The 19,159-nt window shown below is 36.3% G+C and overlaps 2 protein-coding genes across 2 annotated transcripts; both read right to left on the reverse strand.

Moving 5' to 3' along the window:
- Window positions 1–1,355: 1,355 nt before the first annotated feature.
- On the reverse strand, window positions 1,356–3,602 carry LOC104229143 (probable carboxylesterase 11). Its single transcript, XM_009781729.2, has 2 exons — window positions 2,767–3,602; window positions 1,356–2,074 (listed from the first exon to the last, which is right to left on the reverse strand). The coding sequence occupies exons 1-2, from the start codon at window positions 3,408–3,410 to the stop codon at window positions 1,531–1,533; spliced, it is 1,188 nt and encodes a 395-aa protein (XP_009780031.1). The 5' UTR covers window positions 3,411–3,602; the 3' UTR covers window positions 1,356–1,530.
- Window positions 3,603–11,001: 7,399 nt separating this feature from the next.
- On the reverse strand, window positions 11,002–18,586 carry LOC104229145 (serine/threonine protein phosphatase 2A 57 kDa regulatory subunit B' theta isoform-like). The gene is made up of 3 exons (XM_009781730.2): window positions 18,179–18,586; window positions 16,649–18,086; window positions 11,002–11,543 (listed from the first exon to the last, which is right to left on the reverse strand). The coding sequence occupies exons 2-3, from the start codon at window positions 17,840–17,842 to the stop codon at window positions 11,193–11,195; spliced, it is 1,545 nt and encodes a 514-aa protein (XP_009780032.1). The 5' UTR covers window positions 17,843–18,086; window positions 18,179–18,586; the 3' UTR covers window positions 11,002–11,192.
- Window positions 18,587–19,159: the final 573 nt, after the last annotated feature.

Here is a 19,159-nt window from a genome sequence, read left to right on the forward strand (position 1 = left end):
CAGGAGACCCAAGGTAGTCTTGCAGGCGTCCGCAGGCCCTGGCGTCCCCTCCTAGCTTTACTTCATTTCTGTTTTACTTTCTTCGAGGCAGATATATTTTCTTTCAAACCATTACTTGTAGTATTCATAGAATGTTTGTGAGTTGTGACACTAGTTTCTGGGTGGTATCTATTTCGGTTTTCGCTAATAGTATATGAGTAATCAGTTAAATCATGTATTTCCGCTTTTATTTCCGCTGATTTAGTTTTGTTAAATTTAAATTATAAAAAGATAAAGGAAAAAGGTGAAATATTTTGTAACGTTGGCTTGCTTAGCGAGAGCAATGTTAGGCGCCATCACAGTATCGAAGGTGGGAAATTCGAGTCGTGTCAAAAGGTAAACGGAGGGTGAATTTATTCTATTTGCTATAGTTAAGGGGCAAATCTGAAACAGTCCACTTAATAATAAAAGCATGTTTGGGACCAAATTCAAAACAATGTAAATTTGCTCTATTGATGGGATTTTTTTGGCCATTTTGCCGTATGGAAGATGAAAAAGGTATTGTAAAAGGTGTGTGTTCCAAATTATGTTTTCCGGTTTGGGAATTAGATACAATTTGAAACAAGGAAATGCAAAATCCATTAGGTGAAGGTGTCCCATGAATAAATAATCTGTTCAATCATACACTTCATAGAACTAAAAGAAATGCTACTGCTATTTCAAAAGATTGATCATTTCAAACATTCTGGAAACTAAGGCTGCAAAGAATGTAACTTGTCAAGCAAATTTTCTTGTTCATTTACTTCTTTAATTAATGGATATAATTTAAACAAAGACTCATGTATTATTTTCAGCGAACTTGAGCTGATTAAGCTCCGCAGCTCTATTTGACCACACAATGACATTCAAGAAAGTTCACATGGTAGAGCATGCCATCTTTGATTCTTGACCACGGCTGCAATTTATGTAGTCTCAACTACTCATCTTTCTCTTGGATCGTCATACAACAACAACAACCCAATGTAGTCCCACAAGTCTCTTGGATCGTCATAATCAGCCTATATTGCTACTTATGAAACTTGTTTTCCTTCGTCCTACCAGGGAAGTCATTTTCCTGATATTAAGACACTTGTTTTCATGAAGAAAATGTTTTTCCAAACATGACCAATCGAACATGGCAAAATTGGAAACATTTTCCATACGATGTTGTAGCACGTAACATGCCTTATTTTAGTTGAATCCTTTCTTCAAATGGTTCCCCATGCAGCTGAAACCATAAAGGGGAACGCTAGGGATTTACATTAGAGAGCAAATTTACATTAAGTTTTAGTGTGCCCTCTGATGTATAAGCTATATGTACATCACTACATACGGTATAGAAAAGAATGATCATGAATTAATAAATGAACAATGTACCCCTTAGCTTCTAACAGGGATAAAAACTGCTACAAAAACCTCAGCGTGCACAACTAAATATGTCATGAAAGGAGGTTGGCAGACACCCTAAGAGCAGGAATACCTTTGTCTCTGATTCTGATTCTGATTCTTCATTCAATATGAAAATTCATTGCCTCTGAGGGATATATACTTTTTAACCCATATTGAAATGTCGTCTAAGCAAGCCTGAGCTTTAGGAGTTTTCTGAAGCACATTAAGAGTAGCAAAGTCATGTACAGAATCCTTGTAATCAAGTAGAGGGGCATCAATGTTCACTCTTCGAAGTTCCTCTGAATATGCAATAGCCCTGTCTCGCATCCAATCATGCTGTGCAACCACTGTAAGTGTTGGTGGCATATGCTTTAAGTCCAAGAGTTTATCTTTTTCTGGTACAAGAGGATTTGCAGCTAGATGGTCCAGATTGAAAACTGTTTCCGGGAGGAAGAGTTTCCAAGCAAGAATACATGTAGCTTTGTCATAGAGGTAAGAGTTTGCCAGTTTCATCTCTGAATGTGTAGGAATGTTTCCAATGAAGAAAGGGTACATTAGAACTTGAGCCACTACTTTTATAGGATCCAAAAGCTTTCCTGCCTCAACAGCATATCGCGCAACATAATTGGCAATGTTGGCTCCACAACTTACTCCTAAGAGGACACACCTATAACATCAGATTGAACAAAGTCACAAGCACTTCTTTGTATAATTCTCCTCAAGACATGCAGACATGCACCTAATAAACTGAGAATGCTAAAAGAGAGCCGACATGCAGGTTTTTGAATAGGATCCTATAACTTAGTACAGGAGCCGTTTGCCCATTTTAGTTATGATTGCATACTGGAGCCTTTTGCCCATCTTTATACATGAATTGGTCACATCAAACTCTAATGCAACCTCTCAAAACTCTCTGTGTCCCATGTTTGGAGACGTAAAACGCCATCACAACGCCATCTGTTTAGCTTAGAGGTCAAAGGATTAAATACAAGAAGCATACAAAATTGGAAAAAATAGGAGTTAATCAATCACTCAGTACTTTTGGTTAATGTTTTGCATAGTATTAGTTGATGAGGCACTCCATATAAATATTAAGTATTCCTCAAGCAACAACTACCTCTTCTATCCAAAATAGCAGCTGAAATACCTTAGCTGGTACTCGCTCTGTTCTATTCTATATAGAACACTTTTTCAATTTTAGTCCATATTTAAAAACATTTTCACTTTAAACTTCTTATTTTTACCTTTAATGAAATGCTCGGAAATATCATGACATGTCTAATTATATTAAAACAAGAGAAATCAAAACAACTACTACTTATTCGCTATGCCAAAAGCTTCAATAAGTGAAAATTATACCTTGAAGGGTCTAAATGAGCAGCTAACCAAGGGTCAACCATAGAAGCTCCAAATCCATCAAGAATTCGCCTTCCACTACCCTTCTCCCCGTTAACCATCCTCGACCTTCCACATTCAGCCAAGTTAGCTTGCTTAGCTAACCATTTAATGGCCATAACCCCATCTTCAAATGCAGCAGGATACCGACTCTCCGGTGCCAGCCTATACCCAACTGAGACCACAATCGCATCACAAGATTTCGCCAATTTCCTACAGAAAACATCATTAGAAACTGTATTAATACCCCCACTCACCCATGCACCACCATGAAACTGCAAAATCACCGGCAATTTCTTGCAACTGTTCCCATTTTTATAAATTGGCACATAACCCCCATAAACCCCATCACTGGAGACTGAATTTCTTAGAGCGGATTGAGGGAGGAAAATTCTGAGGGAGAGATTTGTCATAGGATCAATATGAAGGTCCTTAGTTGCAACCCCATCGTTAGAGAAGCTAGGATTAGAGGTGGCAGTGGTTTCATCAGCGCGTGAAACGACACCGTTAAAAGGGTCTGAATTTGAAGATTCGATTAAGGTTTGTAATCGACGTTTAAGGTTGTACTTGAAGAGTACGCTATAAACTTTCACCATTAAGCTCGGCATTTTCTCACAGAATTACAGATTGAAAGTGTTTGGAATGTTTGAAAGCAGTAAAAGGATTATAAGATGAAGGAATTAAGGGAGCGTTGAAGATTAAGAGGTCATCGCCGCGGAGGAATTTGTTTCGTTCAAAGGAAAAGACGGAGAAAATGACTTTTCAGCTATGGAAGCTTCCATTAATGGTTTTGAATTCTTCGGTGAGCGGTTGCTACGTGAGGGCGTCAGCCATGAATCATTTGAACTTGGCCGGGATTACACGTTACTGTATAATATAATACGATTAACATAAAAGGATTTACCACATTATTTTGATATTACTTGTAGTAATTAATTTTTAAGTGATTCTTGTACAATTTTTTTTATATAAAGCTAAATTCGATATAAAAAAAATTACATTTCAAAAAACAATTAGAATGTCACATTGTATATGGTCGAAACCGGGCTCATCTATTGCATGACGGATCGAGACCGAAACGTGATAGATTAAAGATCGACCCCAGGTTCCATCAAACCAAAGTAAGAAGTCAAAACATACGTCTTTAAGATCTTCAAGCCCGTGACTCCGGAATCGACCCCGACTCCGAATAAGCTCGAGGAAACATTACCAGATCCAATAACGGAAGACTGAAATATTCGCAACCGGTCAAATATCACGGTGTAAATCTCGGCACGCATCAATGAGAGACCGATTAATTAGCAAATCATGAGATTTCTTACCTTTTATAGAATTGTATCTAAAGCAGGACTCCCCTACTATATAAAGGGGGTCTGACTCTTTGTAATACACATTGTAACACGTATCCCAAAGCATTATAATATTATTTTCTTTCTGCAAGACACTATTCTTCCGTATCTGACACAATTTGGATCATATTCAAATCAAGTGAGACTTATTTCCCAATGTTATAACGGTTCAAGTCACACGGTTTGAATTTACTTTATTATTATTTGCTTTATTTATCATTCAATCTATCATTTTGTGTCAGATTAATCCACGTATCCTTAAAATCACTTATAAATTCAATTGTTATTAGATTATGAGGGTAAATAGTTTGGCGCCCACCGTGGGGCTAAGGATAATAGTGGTTATTTGATACAAATTTCCATAACGCACACTATTTTACACTTGTTCTTTGAAGTGTCTCTGATTTCAGGCCTAAGCTCAAAATGTCATAGCACCTCTACCTGCTGACAATGAATTTGGTCACTACGGTGAAAACAATAACATAGCGCCCAGTAACGAGGTACCTCCCATTGATCCTATTAGAATCCCAATTACGGACCCGTCAGACACTAACTCATATGTGGCTATTGACACAAGCCCTCTACTGACCCCGGGAATAGCATCCATGGTGTAAATTGATCGACATCACAGAATACTTAAAATAATGGAGGAGATGGGGTCAATCTACGGATTATCTTCGAAATGTTACAGGCTCAACAGGCAGCAATAGCTCAGTTACAAAACTAGAGCCGCATACCAAGCAGGATCGAGCCCGACCTATCTCGAGAAATCACTCGTAGGGAGGAACCAATCACGGAAAGGTCGAGTGGGAACGAGTCGAGTAACAACCCCAAGATCATAAAAAAGCTCGAGGAGCTGACAAAACGAATAGAATCAGGGCAGAAGAAAATCGAAGCAAACGACAAAAAGGTGGAAACCTACAATTCTAGGGTCGACCAAATCCCGGGAGCACCGCTGATATTGAAAGGCTTGGATTCCACGAAGTTTGTAGAGAAACCTTTCCCTCCGAGTGTGGCGCCAAAGTCGATCCCTAAAACATTTTGCATGCCCGAGATTCCTAAGTACAACGGAACGACTGACCCAAACGAGCATGTCACTTCATACACATGCGCCATCAAAGGAAACGATTTGGAGGATGATAAGATCGAGTCTGTCTTACTGAAGAAATTCGGAGAAACCTTGTCAAAGGGAGCTATGATATGGTATCACAACTTATTCCCTAATTCTATTGACTCATTTGCTATGCTTGCAGACTCTTTTGTAAAATCATACGCTGGGGCTATCAAGGTCGAAACCAGGAAATCTGACATATTCAAGGTAAGGCAAAAGGATAATGAAATGCTCAGAGAGTTCGTATCTCCGTTTCAAATTGAACGGATGGACCTGCCACTAGTCGCTGATGATTGGGCCGTTCAAGCTTTTACCCAAGGACTCAATATTCGAAGTTCGGTGGCTTCACAGCAGTTGAAACATAATATGATAGAATATCTGATTGTCACTTGGGCTAATGTGGATAACTGATATCAATCGAAGATCATAGTCAAAGATGACCAACGGGGGGCTCATTTCAGGTCTGTTTATCCTATTAGACCCAGCGATAGAGTCAAGAGAGATATCGATCGTGAACTAAGGTCGAACAGAGATCGGTATAAACCATATAATAAGGATCGAAGAAGTAATGGGTCCGGACGGAGTTCTATACGAAATGAAAGAAGAAATGACCGAGGCCAGAGCAACCGGGGACTCATGATCAAGAATGGTTTCGACAGGCCTTTCAGACCCAACGGAGCATCGAGGTTATTAGAGTATAACTTTAGCGTCGATGATGCTGCCATCGTATCGGCTATATAACGCATCAAAGATACCAGATGACCTCGATCTCTACAATCCGACACAACTCAAAGAGATCCAAACTAGATGTGCAAATATCATTGGTACTCACGGCCACAGAACAGAGGATTGCCGACAGTTGAGGGAGGAGGTATCCTAGTTATTCAACAACGGACATCTTTGAGAATTCCTGAATGACTGAGCCAAGAATCATTTCAGAAATAGTGACTCTAATAAACAAGCCAAGTAGGAAGAACCTCAACGCGTCATCCACATGATCATCAGAGGGTTCGACGCTCCTCAAGGTCCGATGTTAAAAAGCACCAAAGTATCCATCACAAGGGAGAAATAGACTCGAGATTACATACCAGAAGGAACTTTATCTTTCAGCGATGAAGACGCAGAAGGAATCATGTAACCCTATAACGATGCACTTGTAATATCTGTACTCATGAATAAATATCGAGTTAAACGTGTGTTAATTAATCCAGGTAGCTCGGCCAACATCATTCAACTCAGAGTCATAGAACAACTCGGCCTATAGGACCAAATAGTGCCTGCAGCCCGAGTGCTAAATGGATTCAACATGGCTTGTGAAACTACTAAGGGAGAAATAACAATAACAGCAAACGCCGTCGGGACCATTTAGAAAACCAAGCTTTATGTGATTGACGGGGACATGAGGTACAACGCCCTGTTCCGGAGGCCATGGATCCATAACATGAGAGCAGTGCCCTCAACTCTTCACCAGGTGTTAAAATTTCCAATGTCAGGAGGGGTTAAAACGATTTATGGCGAGCAACCGACCGCAAAAAAAATGTTTGCAGTCGAAGAAGTGATTCCAAAACCAACACTAGTGACCTCAAAGGAACCAAGTTCGAATGCAAAACAGGAAACTAAATAGCAATTATCGACATCAGCCTCGACCCAATCAGATAAACATGGGACCGATGAAGACGATGATTACCAAATACCAGAAAATGAGTAGGATTACTACTTATTTTCCAAGAAAATATTTTCTTGGAAAATATTTTCCACGAAAAATATTTTTCGTTATACCAAACACACCCTTAGTGTCTTTATTATTTCATGCAATAATGAGTATTATTCTATATTTGTAACAGTTTGATCATTACTCACCCGTCATAACCATTTGATTCCATTTACCTATATATACACACATTCTTTATATACATACATTCTTTCTGGTGTGGTAGATACTAAGTATACAGAAAATACTCTCCTTCCTTCTGCTGGATTTTCTACCAAGCTAAATAAATCTTTGTTAGTTTATGCTCCTAGTTTTATACTAGAAGGACTTGTTGAATCCTGGGGGATACACCCAAATCGGGGGAAATAACCTTAAGGAGAGTGTTTTTGACACGCCTCAGGCTTTGAAGAGTTTCCTACAGGTTTCGTGATGAAGTATTTTCCATAAGATTTACAATAATCTTAAGGATATTTCACCCGATGCTATGGAGAATATCAATTTTGGAATCTCGAGAGCAGTAGATGATAGATGAACAAATATTATGATTATACCGTTATCATATATTATACTTTGGCATAAACGCTTGGCAAATGTATTTTCAATTTCTTACACTATCACATTATGAAGATTAAAATACACCATAAAATTAAGGTACACTTTTTCTAGTATTTGAATGCACCTAAGCCTACATAAATGTACACTTTTATGTTATTCATTTTTGAAAATCTTGATAGCTCTAATATAATGGGTTTAAATTTATTCTTCAATTTCAACAAATTTACGTTTTGAATTTGGTGTGTTACAAATAAAAGCTTGATTATTTCATCTCAGTTATATAAGTTCTTTGCTAATTCTATGAGAATAAAGAGTGAATAATTTACTATACATGATGATCATTCATGTCAAATAGAATTTGATAGAAGGGAAGATGATGATTAATGTATTGATTTTATAAATATCCTTCGTATTAGTTTGATAGAAAAAATAGATAAGATAAGACCTTCTTATTCTTGTGACTTATTGGGTGAAGCTATGTTATTAACTTGTTATTTATAAATAGGTAGAACTCTTTATGAGTTGTGAAAAAATTATCTCCTTAACTTGAAATTTTTAAAAATACTGGGGTTCGTGGTGTTTCTAAGCAAAAAACATTTAGGAAAATTTGTTTGTTAAAATTATAACGAGACCTTACAAAATTGAGATTATTTGTGGAAAAATTTGTATTGGAAGATCAGAAATATGTTGTATTTCTAGATTTGAAAAGTTATTTTATTTTGGGTCTCTTGGTTATTTGGGTAAAAAAATTATTGAATTATGATTTGTTGCCTACTTCAGATATTTTTATAGACGTTAAAGTTGCTTCTATGTTTGAAATTTTTTACTTTGGTATTTGAATATGGAAGATACCAAAAGAAAATATATGTGTTAAAGATGTTTCAAAAGGCATTTATATAGAAGTCAAGTTTCATTTTATTTCAGATGATTTTGTGCCTTACTCGGGAAATACTATGAGTTAGTATTCTGTATCTAGATTTTTTATTGTATTAGAAGGATACAATGATAATATTGAATCTTTGATTCAGATGATAAAATGTTCACTAGTGATTGTGTGATCACCTTTTGGTGGGGTGTTGTGATATTGAAATTGCCTAACAATGAAGCTGATTAAGCAACCTCTTGGTGAGTGTTCCACTAGGAATTAAGCTGATAATATTTATGTCAATGAATTGTGATTGCCAAGGTGCAATAGCCATTGTAAGAAAATAAATTTTTTAATGGGAAGAGTAGATATATTCTCTTGAGACATAATGTGATAAAGAAATTGCTTGGAGATGAGAATTTTTTTTATATATATTATGTGTAGTCAAAAAAGGATTTGACCGATCCTTTGACTTATAAGTGAAACAACGAGGGATTGAGACTTTTGCCAATTTGAGATGTATCAACAATGATGGTAACCCAACCTATGTGATTGGAGATTCCATGAAGTAGATTCATATGGGTAATAACAAGTCATTAGTTGATCAAATATGCACTATTAAATTATGTCTCTGCCTATGGTGTGTGTGTGTATATAGTGCAAGACTGCAAGGAATGTGAGGTGGAGTTATTATACTCTTAATCCAATAATCCATAGCCTTTTGTAGGTGGTATGTTGCGCTGCAGAATACACTTGATAGATAGATCTATATGAGTGTGGAGTGGGGTCGTTCCAATAAAATTTATGGGAAATTTTCTAGAGCACTCATGAAAACCAGGCTGGCGCATAGCCTTTTAGGGCAAAACCGCGATAACGACAAAGATTATGCGAGTATATGTGATAGATATGACTCTGGGCTTACAAAAGAATTTTTGGTTCATAGAAGTATTAAACTTCACCAATTATTCTATAAGCTTAATCTTATTTTTCTAGGTTTGGTTTATAGTCTACGGACTACGAGACGTCAGATTCGATGCATTGTACTCATATGTAGAAAATCTGGCACAATATTCTATCCTTCTATTCCTTTTGAAATATGTGGGGAATTGTTAGAAAAATAGTGAATATGGTATCTCAAAAGGAAGTGTCAAGAATCATATTTCTGAAAGTGTCTAGATTCATTTTATTAACATTTAATGTCTTTATTATTTCATGCAATAATGAGTCATTATTCTATATTTGTACCCGTTGGACCATTACTCACCCGTTATAACTACTTGATTCCATTCACCTATATATATACACACATTTTTTATATACATACATTCTTTCAGGTGTGGTAGATACTAAGTTAGCGTTTGGCCATAAATTCCCAAATTTATTTTGAAAAAATTGATTTGGGTGAAGTTTGGTTTGAAGATGAGAATGTGTTTGGATATTAGTTTTCAAAACATATTTCCCAAATTTATTTTGGAAAAACATGAAACATATTATACCCACAAGTTCTAAAAACTATCACAAATGTCCAACAGTATCATTATCAATAACATTCATTATATTATCGCAAATCATAGTCCTAAACATAAATAAGTTTGGTACAAAATTATCATTTTTATAATGAACTATATGATACACTATCAGATGACCGAGAAGACGAAGCGACATTGTTACAAAATAATAAATGGTGTGCTCTTTTATAAAATACAAAAAGTTGGGGCAATTTTAAAAAAAAGTAATAGTGATATTTTGGCCCAAAACCGGCTATTGAGCTGGTTTTGGGATTTGAGATTTTGCCTCAATGTAGGCAAAATCTATGGCCAAACATGTGTTTGATAAACCCAAATTTATTTTGGCAAAATCTATGGGCAAATACTCTCCTCCCTTTTGCTGGATTTTCTACCAAACTGAATAAATCTTTGTTAGTTTATGCTCCTAGTTTTATGCTAGAAGGGCTTGTTGATTACTAGGGATATACCTAATGGGTGATATAACCTAAAGGATAGTGTCTTTGACACGCCTCAAGCTTTGAAGAATTCCTCACAGATTTCGTGATGAAATATTTTCCCTAAGATTTACAACACTACTATAGACATTTACCCTTACAAATACTGCTGCTTTTAATCCTTCCAAATGTTATAATGTTGGAAGTTTGTTTCTTTTTATCTTTTTGGTCACCTTTATACATTGATGAACACACCATCCAACTCCTAGTATACGTCTACCACCAAATTAGGCTTTAGCTCTGCCCTTGCCTAGAACTTAGAAGGTCTTAAGAATGCCAAAAGATCCTTTTACTCTCATGGCCAAAGGCTTGGCAACATATAAGAGGAAGGTGAATTAGGGTGTACATAAACTTTAGGTGAAAATTACACAGTCCCTTGTTTAGAAACATATTTCGAAATAACTTCACATGCACCTAAAGAGACATACAAAAAGCAACAGGTTGTTCTTTATACTCAAACTGCCATCAGCTTCTGTAGCTTTTCTATTTGTAGCATATGCAAAGAGTCTCTTGAACAAAATGCCAAACTTATATTCTCTTAACCATTTGTTGAAGAGTGGTATTTGCCAAAACAATAGACACACTAAATATTTCAAACAAGTATAATGATGATAACCATACTTGCTCCCTTATCATTTCCAAAGTTAAAACATATAAACAAATTATAGTTACAACTACAGCTATCAGGATGAAAAAGCCAATGAAACAAAAAATCCCTTCTCCTCTTGATAAATTCACTGCTTCCAAAATGTTAACTAACCAGAAATATCAAAAAGAAGAACAAGCATATCTTAATATTAGGTTCGAGAATGCCCAGTGGACGGCACAAGCACAGCTTCATTACTTGTAGAATTTTTGGCAGCAACATCTTCCAATCGTTTCCATGTAGCTTCACGTCTTGATTTAATCTCATCTTCCTTTAATTCGTCTTCCTGAAACTTGTGCAAGCACTCCTTGAATAACTCAGGATCAAGATCATAGAATATCTTCCGAATATTCAGCGACAAACTGTGAACAGCCTGATTCCAATGGTTTCTGCCATTTCTCTCCAGTGCAGGAAAGATGATAGGCAGTATCACCTTTCGATTTTGCTTTATCAAATTCTCAATGTGATCGTTGTTCCACAAAAACAAAGCCCTTTCTGCCACCTATAGTCAACACAAACACTAACTCTTCTAAATCCGCAAATTTGAAAATCAATCAGAGCAAGCAAAGCAAAAGTATATTCAGAATGCTTGTATACAAGGTTCTTTTTTTTCGTGATAAATGTATACAGGTTTTTTCCAAATTAAATCCTGTAGCAACATGATAAACTCACGACTCAAGTTCCTGGTCTTCTTCTCATTCTAAACATTCTATGAGTTCACAAGTAGAATATATGTCAATCAAATATGTCCACTAACTCACTGCGGAAAACATCAAATAGCTGTTTTTTCTGAAGAGTCCTGAAACGTTCATCCATTTTAAGAAAAACCAAAATAAATATAAAGGAACTTCTATATACATCAATCTTTATAGCAATTAGCCGTGCGATGTTAAGAATCAATAATTGAAAAAAAAAATTAAAAAATTAAGAGGATGAGGAGAAGAAGATAAAACAGAAGAAGAATTAGAAAAAGAAATTGCACTTTTGCTCCCTCAATTTACACAATGCTCCAATCCTGACATTCTGAATCCCACTAAGCATATTTAAGTTTCGATTAACTGACACATAACCTTTTGGTCGGTTAGTAGAGGGACCAAAAGGTGAGCTAGCTCCAAGAAACACATCATCAAAACATAAAGCAACATGCATCAACATGCAGCTAAACTGCCTGGCTTCAGTTCCACTTTAATGAAAAGTCTTATCATTCTTTTGTAACACAGCATTAATATTACTCAAGCATAGACAGATTTGTACGTCCCCACGACAGCATGGCTTTCTCAAAGTAACTTACACAAGGTATGTTTTTATTTCTACCAAGAATTTTTACATGAGGTAATTGTCATGAATTTATCGAAGCTTCAATTGAAAAAAAAACCCTACTTTTGCAATATCTCCATTTAATTATCATAATCAATGTTCTCTGTAATACAATCATCCACACTGTATCCACTCCGTACACCACTTCAAATTCTCCCCAAGTTAGCCACAGTAATACTGTACATTGAGCTTGCTATTTGCATGCACCTCGACTATTCCACCGGGTACTTGCCACCTTTTACTAACACAGGTACCTAGTTACTCTACTGACCAAGGCTTAAGTAGATGGGATTTAAACAATGGTTTCCACGGTTTGCACCCACTTTATTGACCATCAGGCCACACACTTCGGTGCCCCAAGTTGTAGCCACATAATCTGAATTAAATCTTCTTCCTTTTGCTATCTAGAGGAACTATTTCTTCTTTGCTATAAGTAAAATTTGTATTATTAATTGAATGGAGTATTATTTAATTTGTTGATAAATTTGTACAAAATCCCTTTAACAGAGTAATTTACTCAAACTAAGCCTGACCCAACATTATTCTCTCCTCCTTTTGGCTTCCATTGCTACCACTCCAATCATCAGACTTCCACAAAGAATTTCCAAAAAAGAGGTTCAGTACACATCTTACACCCTCTTCTTCCAGTCAATTCTGCTGCTGCTACTCCTATTATAGCTTATCTGTATAACTGCCCTCAGATTGAAGGCCTTAAATGAAAGAAAATAGAATTTTGAAAATGCTTTGTCTCACTAGCCTATGCACAACAGGCACCTTGACAGTGTAGAGTGATAGTATTCAAGAGAAATAAGTCATGTTTATGACTTGTACAGCATATTTGTTTTCAAATTTTTTCCCATTACCACTCTCACATGAATTAGGAATGAAGCACAAAAGTCATCTGTGTTGAACATTAAGTGTACCATGATCAAAGATCCTAGCGGACCATGCTTCCGCAAGATTAAGAGAATAGAGGTTTTCATGAACAGGTGATAAGAAATTCATCTAATTCTTTTCCAAGCAATATTACTGTGTTTGGTTATTATACAATCAATACTGCACACGGATTAATACTGCACACGGATTACTGTGTGGAAATAAAAATATTCATCGATCACAAGTCCGAATACCTTCTGAAAACTAAATGCTACCTTTTGCTACTATTGGCTAATTTGTACTCCCTCCGGTCCAAAATAAGTGATTTTTTGGCCTTTTTCTTGTGGTCCAAAATAAGTGATTTTTTCAGATTTCAAGAATGAATTAATTATTTTCTTCCTACATTACCCTTGGAGTAATTAATGTTGGAGTATGTGTTAGGAGTGTTTATGTGAAGAGATAGTAAAGGTTAATATGGTTAATTTCATTGCTAATTAATGTTAAAAGGTGAATTTCTTAATATGTGTGAAAACAACCAAAAAATCACTTATTATGGACCGGAGGGAGTATTGGATAGATCTGAGCTATCAATTGTTTTACTTTGTCCTCATATCAACAACAACAACAAACCCAGTATGTTCCCAACAGGTGGGGTCTGGGGAGGGTAGTCTGTACGCAGACCTTACCCCTACTTTGTCCTCATATCACATTACAGAATAGACAATAGTGCAATACAACCATATCTACAAAGTGTGGTGGCCGCCAGGGTTTAGCTCAATTTGCAAAGGTTGAGGGACTTGTATCTTAAGTCAAAGGTTTGAGGCCTGTGCTAAGAGAACTAACTCTCGTATTTAAGTGGAGAAGAGTATAGGGGCGAGCCCATCATCCCCGAATTTAGAAGGCTACGGGTGGCCCAAAAGGTCAACTCCAGATAGATTTCTCAATCATAAAAAAAGAATATGGTGAAGTGAAACGATGGTAAGATGCATTGCATAATAGGAGTGCATAGAAAGATAAACATACTTCAAGCCAGATCAGACAACCAGAAGAACTAATCAGAAATTTTTCCACGGAGAATAATGCAGAACTTGAAGAAATATAGTGTATATTATTTTGTTAATCCGAAAAAAGAAAAAAGAAAAAGAAAAGTGGGACTAGAGGAAAGTAGCATGTATCTGAGTTTTAAAGGTACAGTATTTCACAGATCATCTATCATTAAAGAGAGAGACTACCATGCATGGAAGAAAAACATCATCCCCCCCCCCCAAACCCAACCCGCATACGCACAAGCTCCACATCTAGTTGATTGTCAGATGCTCAAGTTAGAGTAATCTTTTCATTTTGTCATGCTATTGTAATGTATAATCAACCAGCCAACCATAGCTGCTTCAATGACCAAAATTTTGAGGAATGAACAGCAAGACTAGTATTGCTACAAGACCACCAAAAGTTCAAGCACCTCAAATAAATGGCAAATTACGACTTCGCATCTTCATGCTATTCCTCAGCACTAAAAACGGCAAGTACAACCAAAAGGGGCTAACTTTTTCAATCTAATAAAAATGTCTTACAGTGAAAATCCAAAGATCCGACATCAGTATCATGCTATTGCCAACAATTTTTTTTGTTTTTTTGCGAGAGAGAAAGGTAACTGTAATATAAAGATAGCACTAAGTGCTGTAGTAATTACAAGTGAGCAAAAAAACAAAAGAGAAAATACTTTCCAGTCTTACAGGGATTCTAAGAGGCTAAGTATGGAAGCTGTTGCACAACTTTAACCTCAATGCATAAATGGTTGCACATCGAACAGATGGAAATGAAGACATGCGTCATTCTGCATGCAGCAGTAGCAGTGGCAAAGAAGAATTCTCTAGGATTCATCACAGTTTTACATGTGCGGAAAAATCACGCGGCAGTAAATGGTGCGTCCAATATATGTTGTTTCAATATTTTGAAATCTTTAATCGTCATTGATCATTTTTTATGGGAATGATCAGGTTCCTTTTTCAATAAGTCCTTCATGAGCAAAAGTAAAATCCACCATCATCAGTGAATAAAAAGGCTTATGACACATAAAAGTACAACTCATCTCAGCACAAGATAGAAACAAGGGGAAAAATTCTCTGCCAATTAACAGGAATTGGGATGAAAAAGGGGGCACAAGCTCAAGTCTTCCTGCCCATTTTCTCTTTGATGTTGATTTTTTTTTTCTCTATTCAAAGAATCGTGAGTTGAGCTTAATTGAAGCAGCAAGGATTCATATAGCTGATCCCAACTTGTTTGGGACTGAGGCGTAGTTGTTGTTATTTAAAGAATCAGAACTATATTTCATTTTTTATACTTCATCTTACTAGTTCTATTGCAGAAGCGAACTACCAGCATTTCAGATCAATTTTTATGCTTAAGTTAGTTTTTTCTTTTAAATTTTCATGAAAGTAATGCATTACTACAGAAGATACTGAATACAGTACATCCTGATCAAGAGCCTTTGAAGCTCCTGTACATCGGCATCTGGTTTGTATGCTAAAGTTAGTTATCAAATTATCATCACTCAACAAAGCAATATAAGGTGGAAACTTTTGAAATTTTTGTGTTTTTAGTTGTTCAACAACTATAGTATTCGCTTAACATTTTACAGTATAAACATCCGCCTATCACGTCAGCAGTACAGAATAACAGAAAACTACACAATTATATTCATCTTTCCATGATGGAACTAAACTACATTATAAAATTTGGATTACCAAGCTAGGGTACCATGAATAGGCAGATAATCAACTAAAATAAACTCACCACCACTCCATCTCAAACTCAAGTAGCAGCTCCATAACAGCCTCTGACAAATACTAAATCTATTGCTTAATTTACATAATATTCAAGAAACCAGTCACTACAGAATAAGAGCTTCATTTACCATAAAAAACAAATCCACCTCTGCATTAATTGTGACTTATACACAGACACCACAAGACATGTTGCACATTCACCATTGGAAATTACTAACAAAACTATGAACAACAGTGTGCACTCAAACAATCACAGAATATAAATGCTTCATCCAGGGGGGGGGGGAGATGGTACTCCAGATCATCTCAACCCATCAGAAGAAAACACGCTTTGGCAAGAAAAGAAAAGAAGAAACCGGGAGAGAAGTATTGCACATCAGTTAAATTTTTCTTAGTTTCAATCATTTTCCATTTCTCCATTACCGCCAGACAACACATGACCATCGCAAGCTAGGAAACATAAACATACTGCACGCCACGTCAATCCACAAAGTATATATTAAAACCAATGTTGCCTACAGAGATAAGAAAATAGTGCTGTTCTACGATGCATATGTTACATGCATGTACTGGCATGCTTAATAAATAAAAGAAGCATATCCAAAATCCAAATACAACGGACACATACCTGAAAATGCAAACTAGTCAAGCAATGAGCAATTCGACGAAACAATGGCACCATACACCTTTGGAAATCTGGTGGCTGAGTAGCTTCCAAGATTTCCTCCAACTCACCAAGGAACATGACTTCCTTTGAGCTATTTGTTACTGGCCAATACTTTAACAATCCCCTAATAACTGTATCAGCAAGCTTGCAGTCTTTCTCCACAAACTGTGTCATACAATAAGTTAACTGTTGATGGTACATGGCTAAGCATTTGGGTTTATGCAGGGGGATCAGCGTCCGCACAAGAAAAAGCTTGTGTTCTTCTTTTAGTGGCAAAGCAAACCCATTGATTATGCTGCCCAGAATTTCCAGAAGCTCTGCAATCCCATTATGCTTTTCAGTCTCAAAAACGAAACGGTAAAATATGTTATTAATAGCCTTCCTAATATAAGGTCGGTGTACCATGAACTTCCCATAGACACGGTGCAGTATTATTTTCAAGTACTCCCTCTCTCTAGGGTCCTCAGAGTCAAAAAGATCAAGCAATCTGAGAACAAAGGAATGATCTGCATATCTTTTAGCAATTTTTGCATCAGTTTCCGGTGATGCAACAAATCTTAGAAGAAACTCATACACAATCTGCAGATGTGGCCATGCAGGATCCATTGCAGGCTCATCCTCTTCCACATCAAAGGCCAACACCTTGTTCTCCCGAGGCTGAGGCATGAGTTCCCTGAACAAATTTGTAGACACCATTTTTACTACTTCTTGCATCACCACTTCTGTAAATTTTACATTTGCAGAAGTCACGTACTCCACGAGCTCCAACAATGTCTGCCGCTTGATCTCCTTTTCTTTAAGGTTCTTTGTAGGATCAGTGAAGTCAAACAAAACACAACACATGCTGAGCTTCCTAATAAACAAGTTCTGCTTCTCAGAATTGGGAACATCCCTAAAATTTGGCAATGCATCATAAGAAGCTACAACCAGATTCCCATTCACCTTAAAACTCCCATCTCGAACAAACTTATCCCCCATTCCATATCCTGAAGCTGAAACAGAATAAGGGGCTGAAATAACAGTACTGGCTGATACTCCAACTTTTTTATTTCCTCCATCACTTTTCTTTGAACTGCTAGTTGAAGAACTTGAACTAGAAGTACCAGCTGTCTTTGACTGCTTCTTAGAGTTCTTTTTGCCAAATATCTTGATCATATTTCTCTTCAATTTGAAACTTTATATAAATAACAAGTAAATACTCAACAGAAAGATCAACCAAAACTGAGTAAAGTCATCAAACCAAAGTAAAATCTTCCACCTCAGCTGAAACCCTCATACCACAAGCTCAGCTTTTCAAAAGGGTCAGCACAAATGATGAAATTACTTCATCAAATAATTCAAGAAATTACTCAGTTACCTACCACCTTCAAGAAAGGGGCTAGAAGGACAGTTTTTTCAACTACAAGAAACAGAGGCCCCAATTAATTCAAATAATGAAGAACTAAAATATTGAAAACTATTCAGAACTACAGATCAAGAATTGAGGAATACCTGAATCAACTCAGAGAGAAAAACCCAGTTCCTCAAAATTCAACAACTTTTGCAAAAACCCATGTGTAAAGTTTGAGCCTTTTGACTTAAAAACCCAGATGTATACATGTAAAGCCACTGGAAACAGAAAATTATATCAATAAAAACCTTCAGTATTAAATTCAAGAAAACCCCACCTTTTTCAACTTTGCTCTTCCACTAAACAACCATACCAAATGGGGTTTACAAAATAAAGTATATCCCCACACACGCTCTCTTCACTTTTTCAATAATCCCCAAACACCAAAGATTGAACTTTTAATGAAATTGAAACCCAAAAGACAAAAACAAAAAAAAAAGTGTTTTTTCTTTCTTTTTCTTTGTCACAGTTCAGAAACTGGGAAATGGAGCAGTTATGGAGATGAATTTGGTGAATCAATTTTGGGGTTATTGGATTTTTATTTTTTTATTTGTTATTTTTGGTGTTGATTGTTGACTGGGTAAATTATTCTTGGAATTGTATTTGTTTAGCGTGTGCATTCTGACTCGGACCAAACGACCAAATAGTATCCTCTAATTCTCTATACTTTCTTAATTGGTAATTCGGTACAAGTCAAATGCCCAAACCGGACGGAATATGTTATGATTATTGAGATGTTTAAAATATTTACTACAGTATATTATTTACAAAAAGAAAAATTGAGCAGAAAATAATCACAATAACCCTTTTGCTATGTATATACAAGTCCAAGTTAAACAAGGCTATCTACTATGCAAGCCCACCTCTTTTTGTTAAACCCTATGTAGTGAAAGATATGAAAAGGCACACTACTTTCGTTAAGTACCTAGTTGAAAAAGGCTGTAATATCTTAGCCAGTTTGGGTAATCTTAATGTCCTGGATGACTAAGAAAATCTATCATTTTAACACTGAAAAAAACTAGAAAAGAGGAAGAGTCATTAAGACAATAGAGCTATAGGTAAGCAAGCAAAAAAGATAGGTG

Source organism: Nicotiana sylvestris, chromosome 12, assembly GCF_000393655.2.
Source record: "Nicotiana sylvestris chromosome 12, ASM39365v2, whole genome shotgun sequence".
NCBI lineage: Eukaryota > Viridiplantae > Streptophyta > Magnoliopsida > Solanales > Solanaceae > Nicotiana > Nicotiana sylvestris.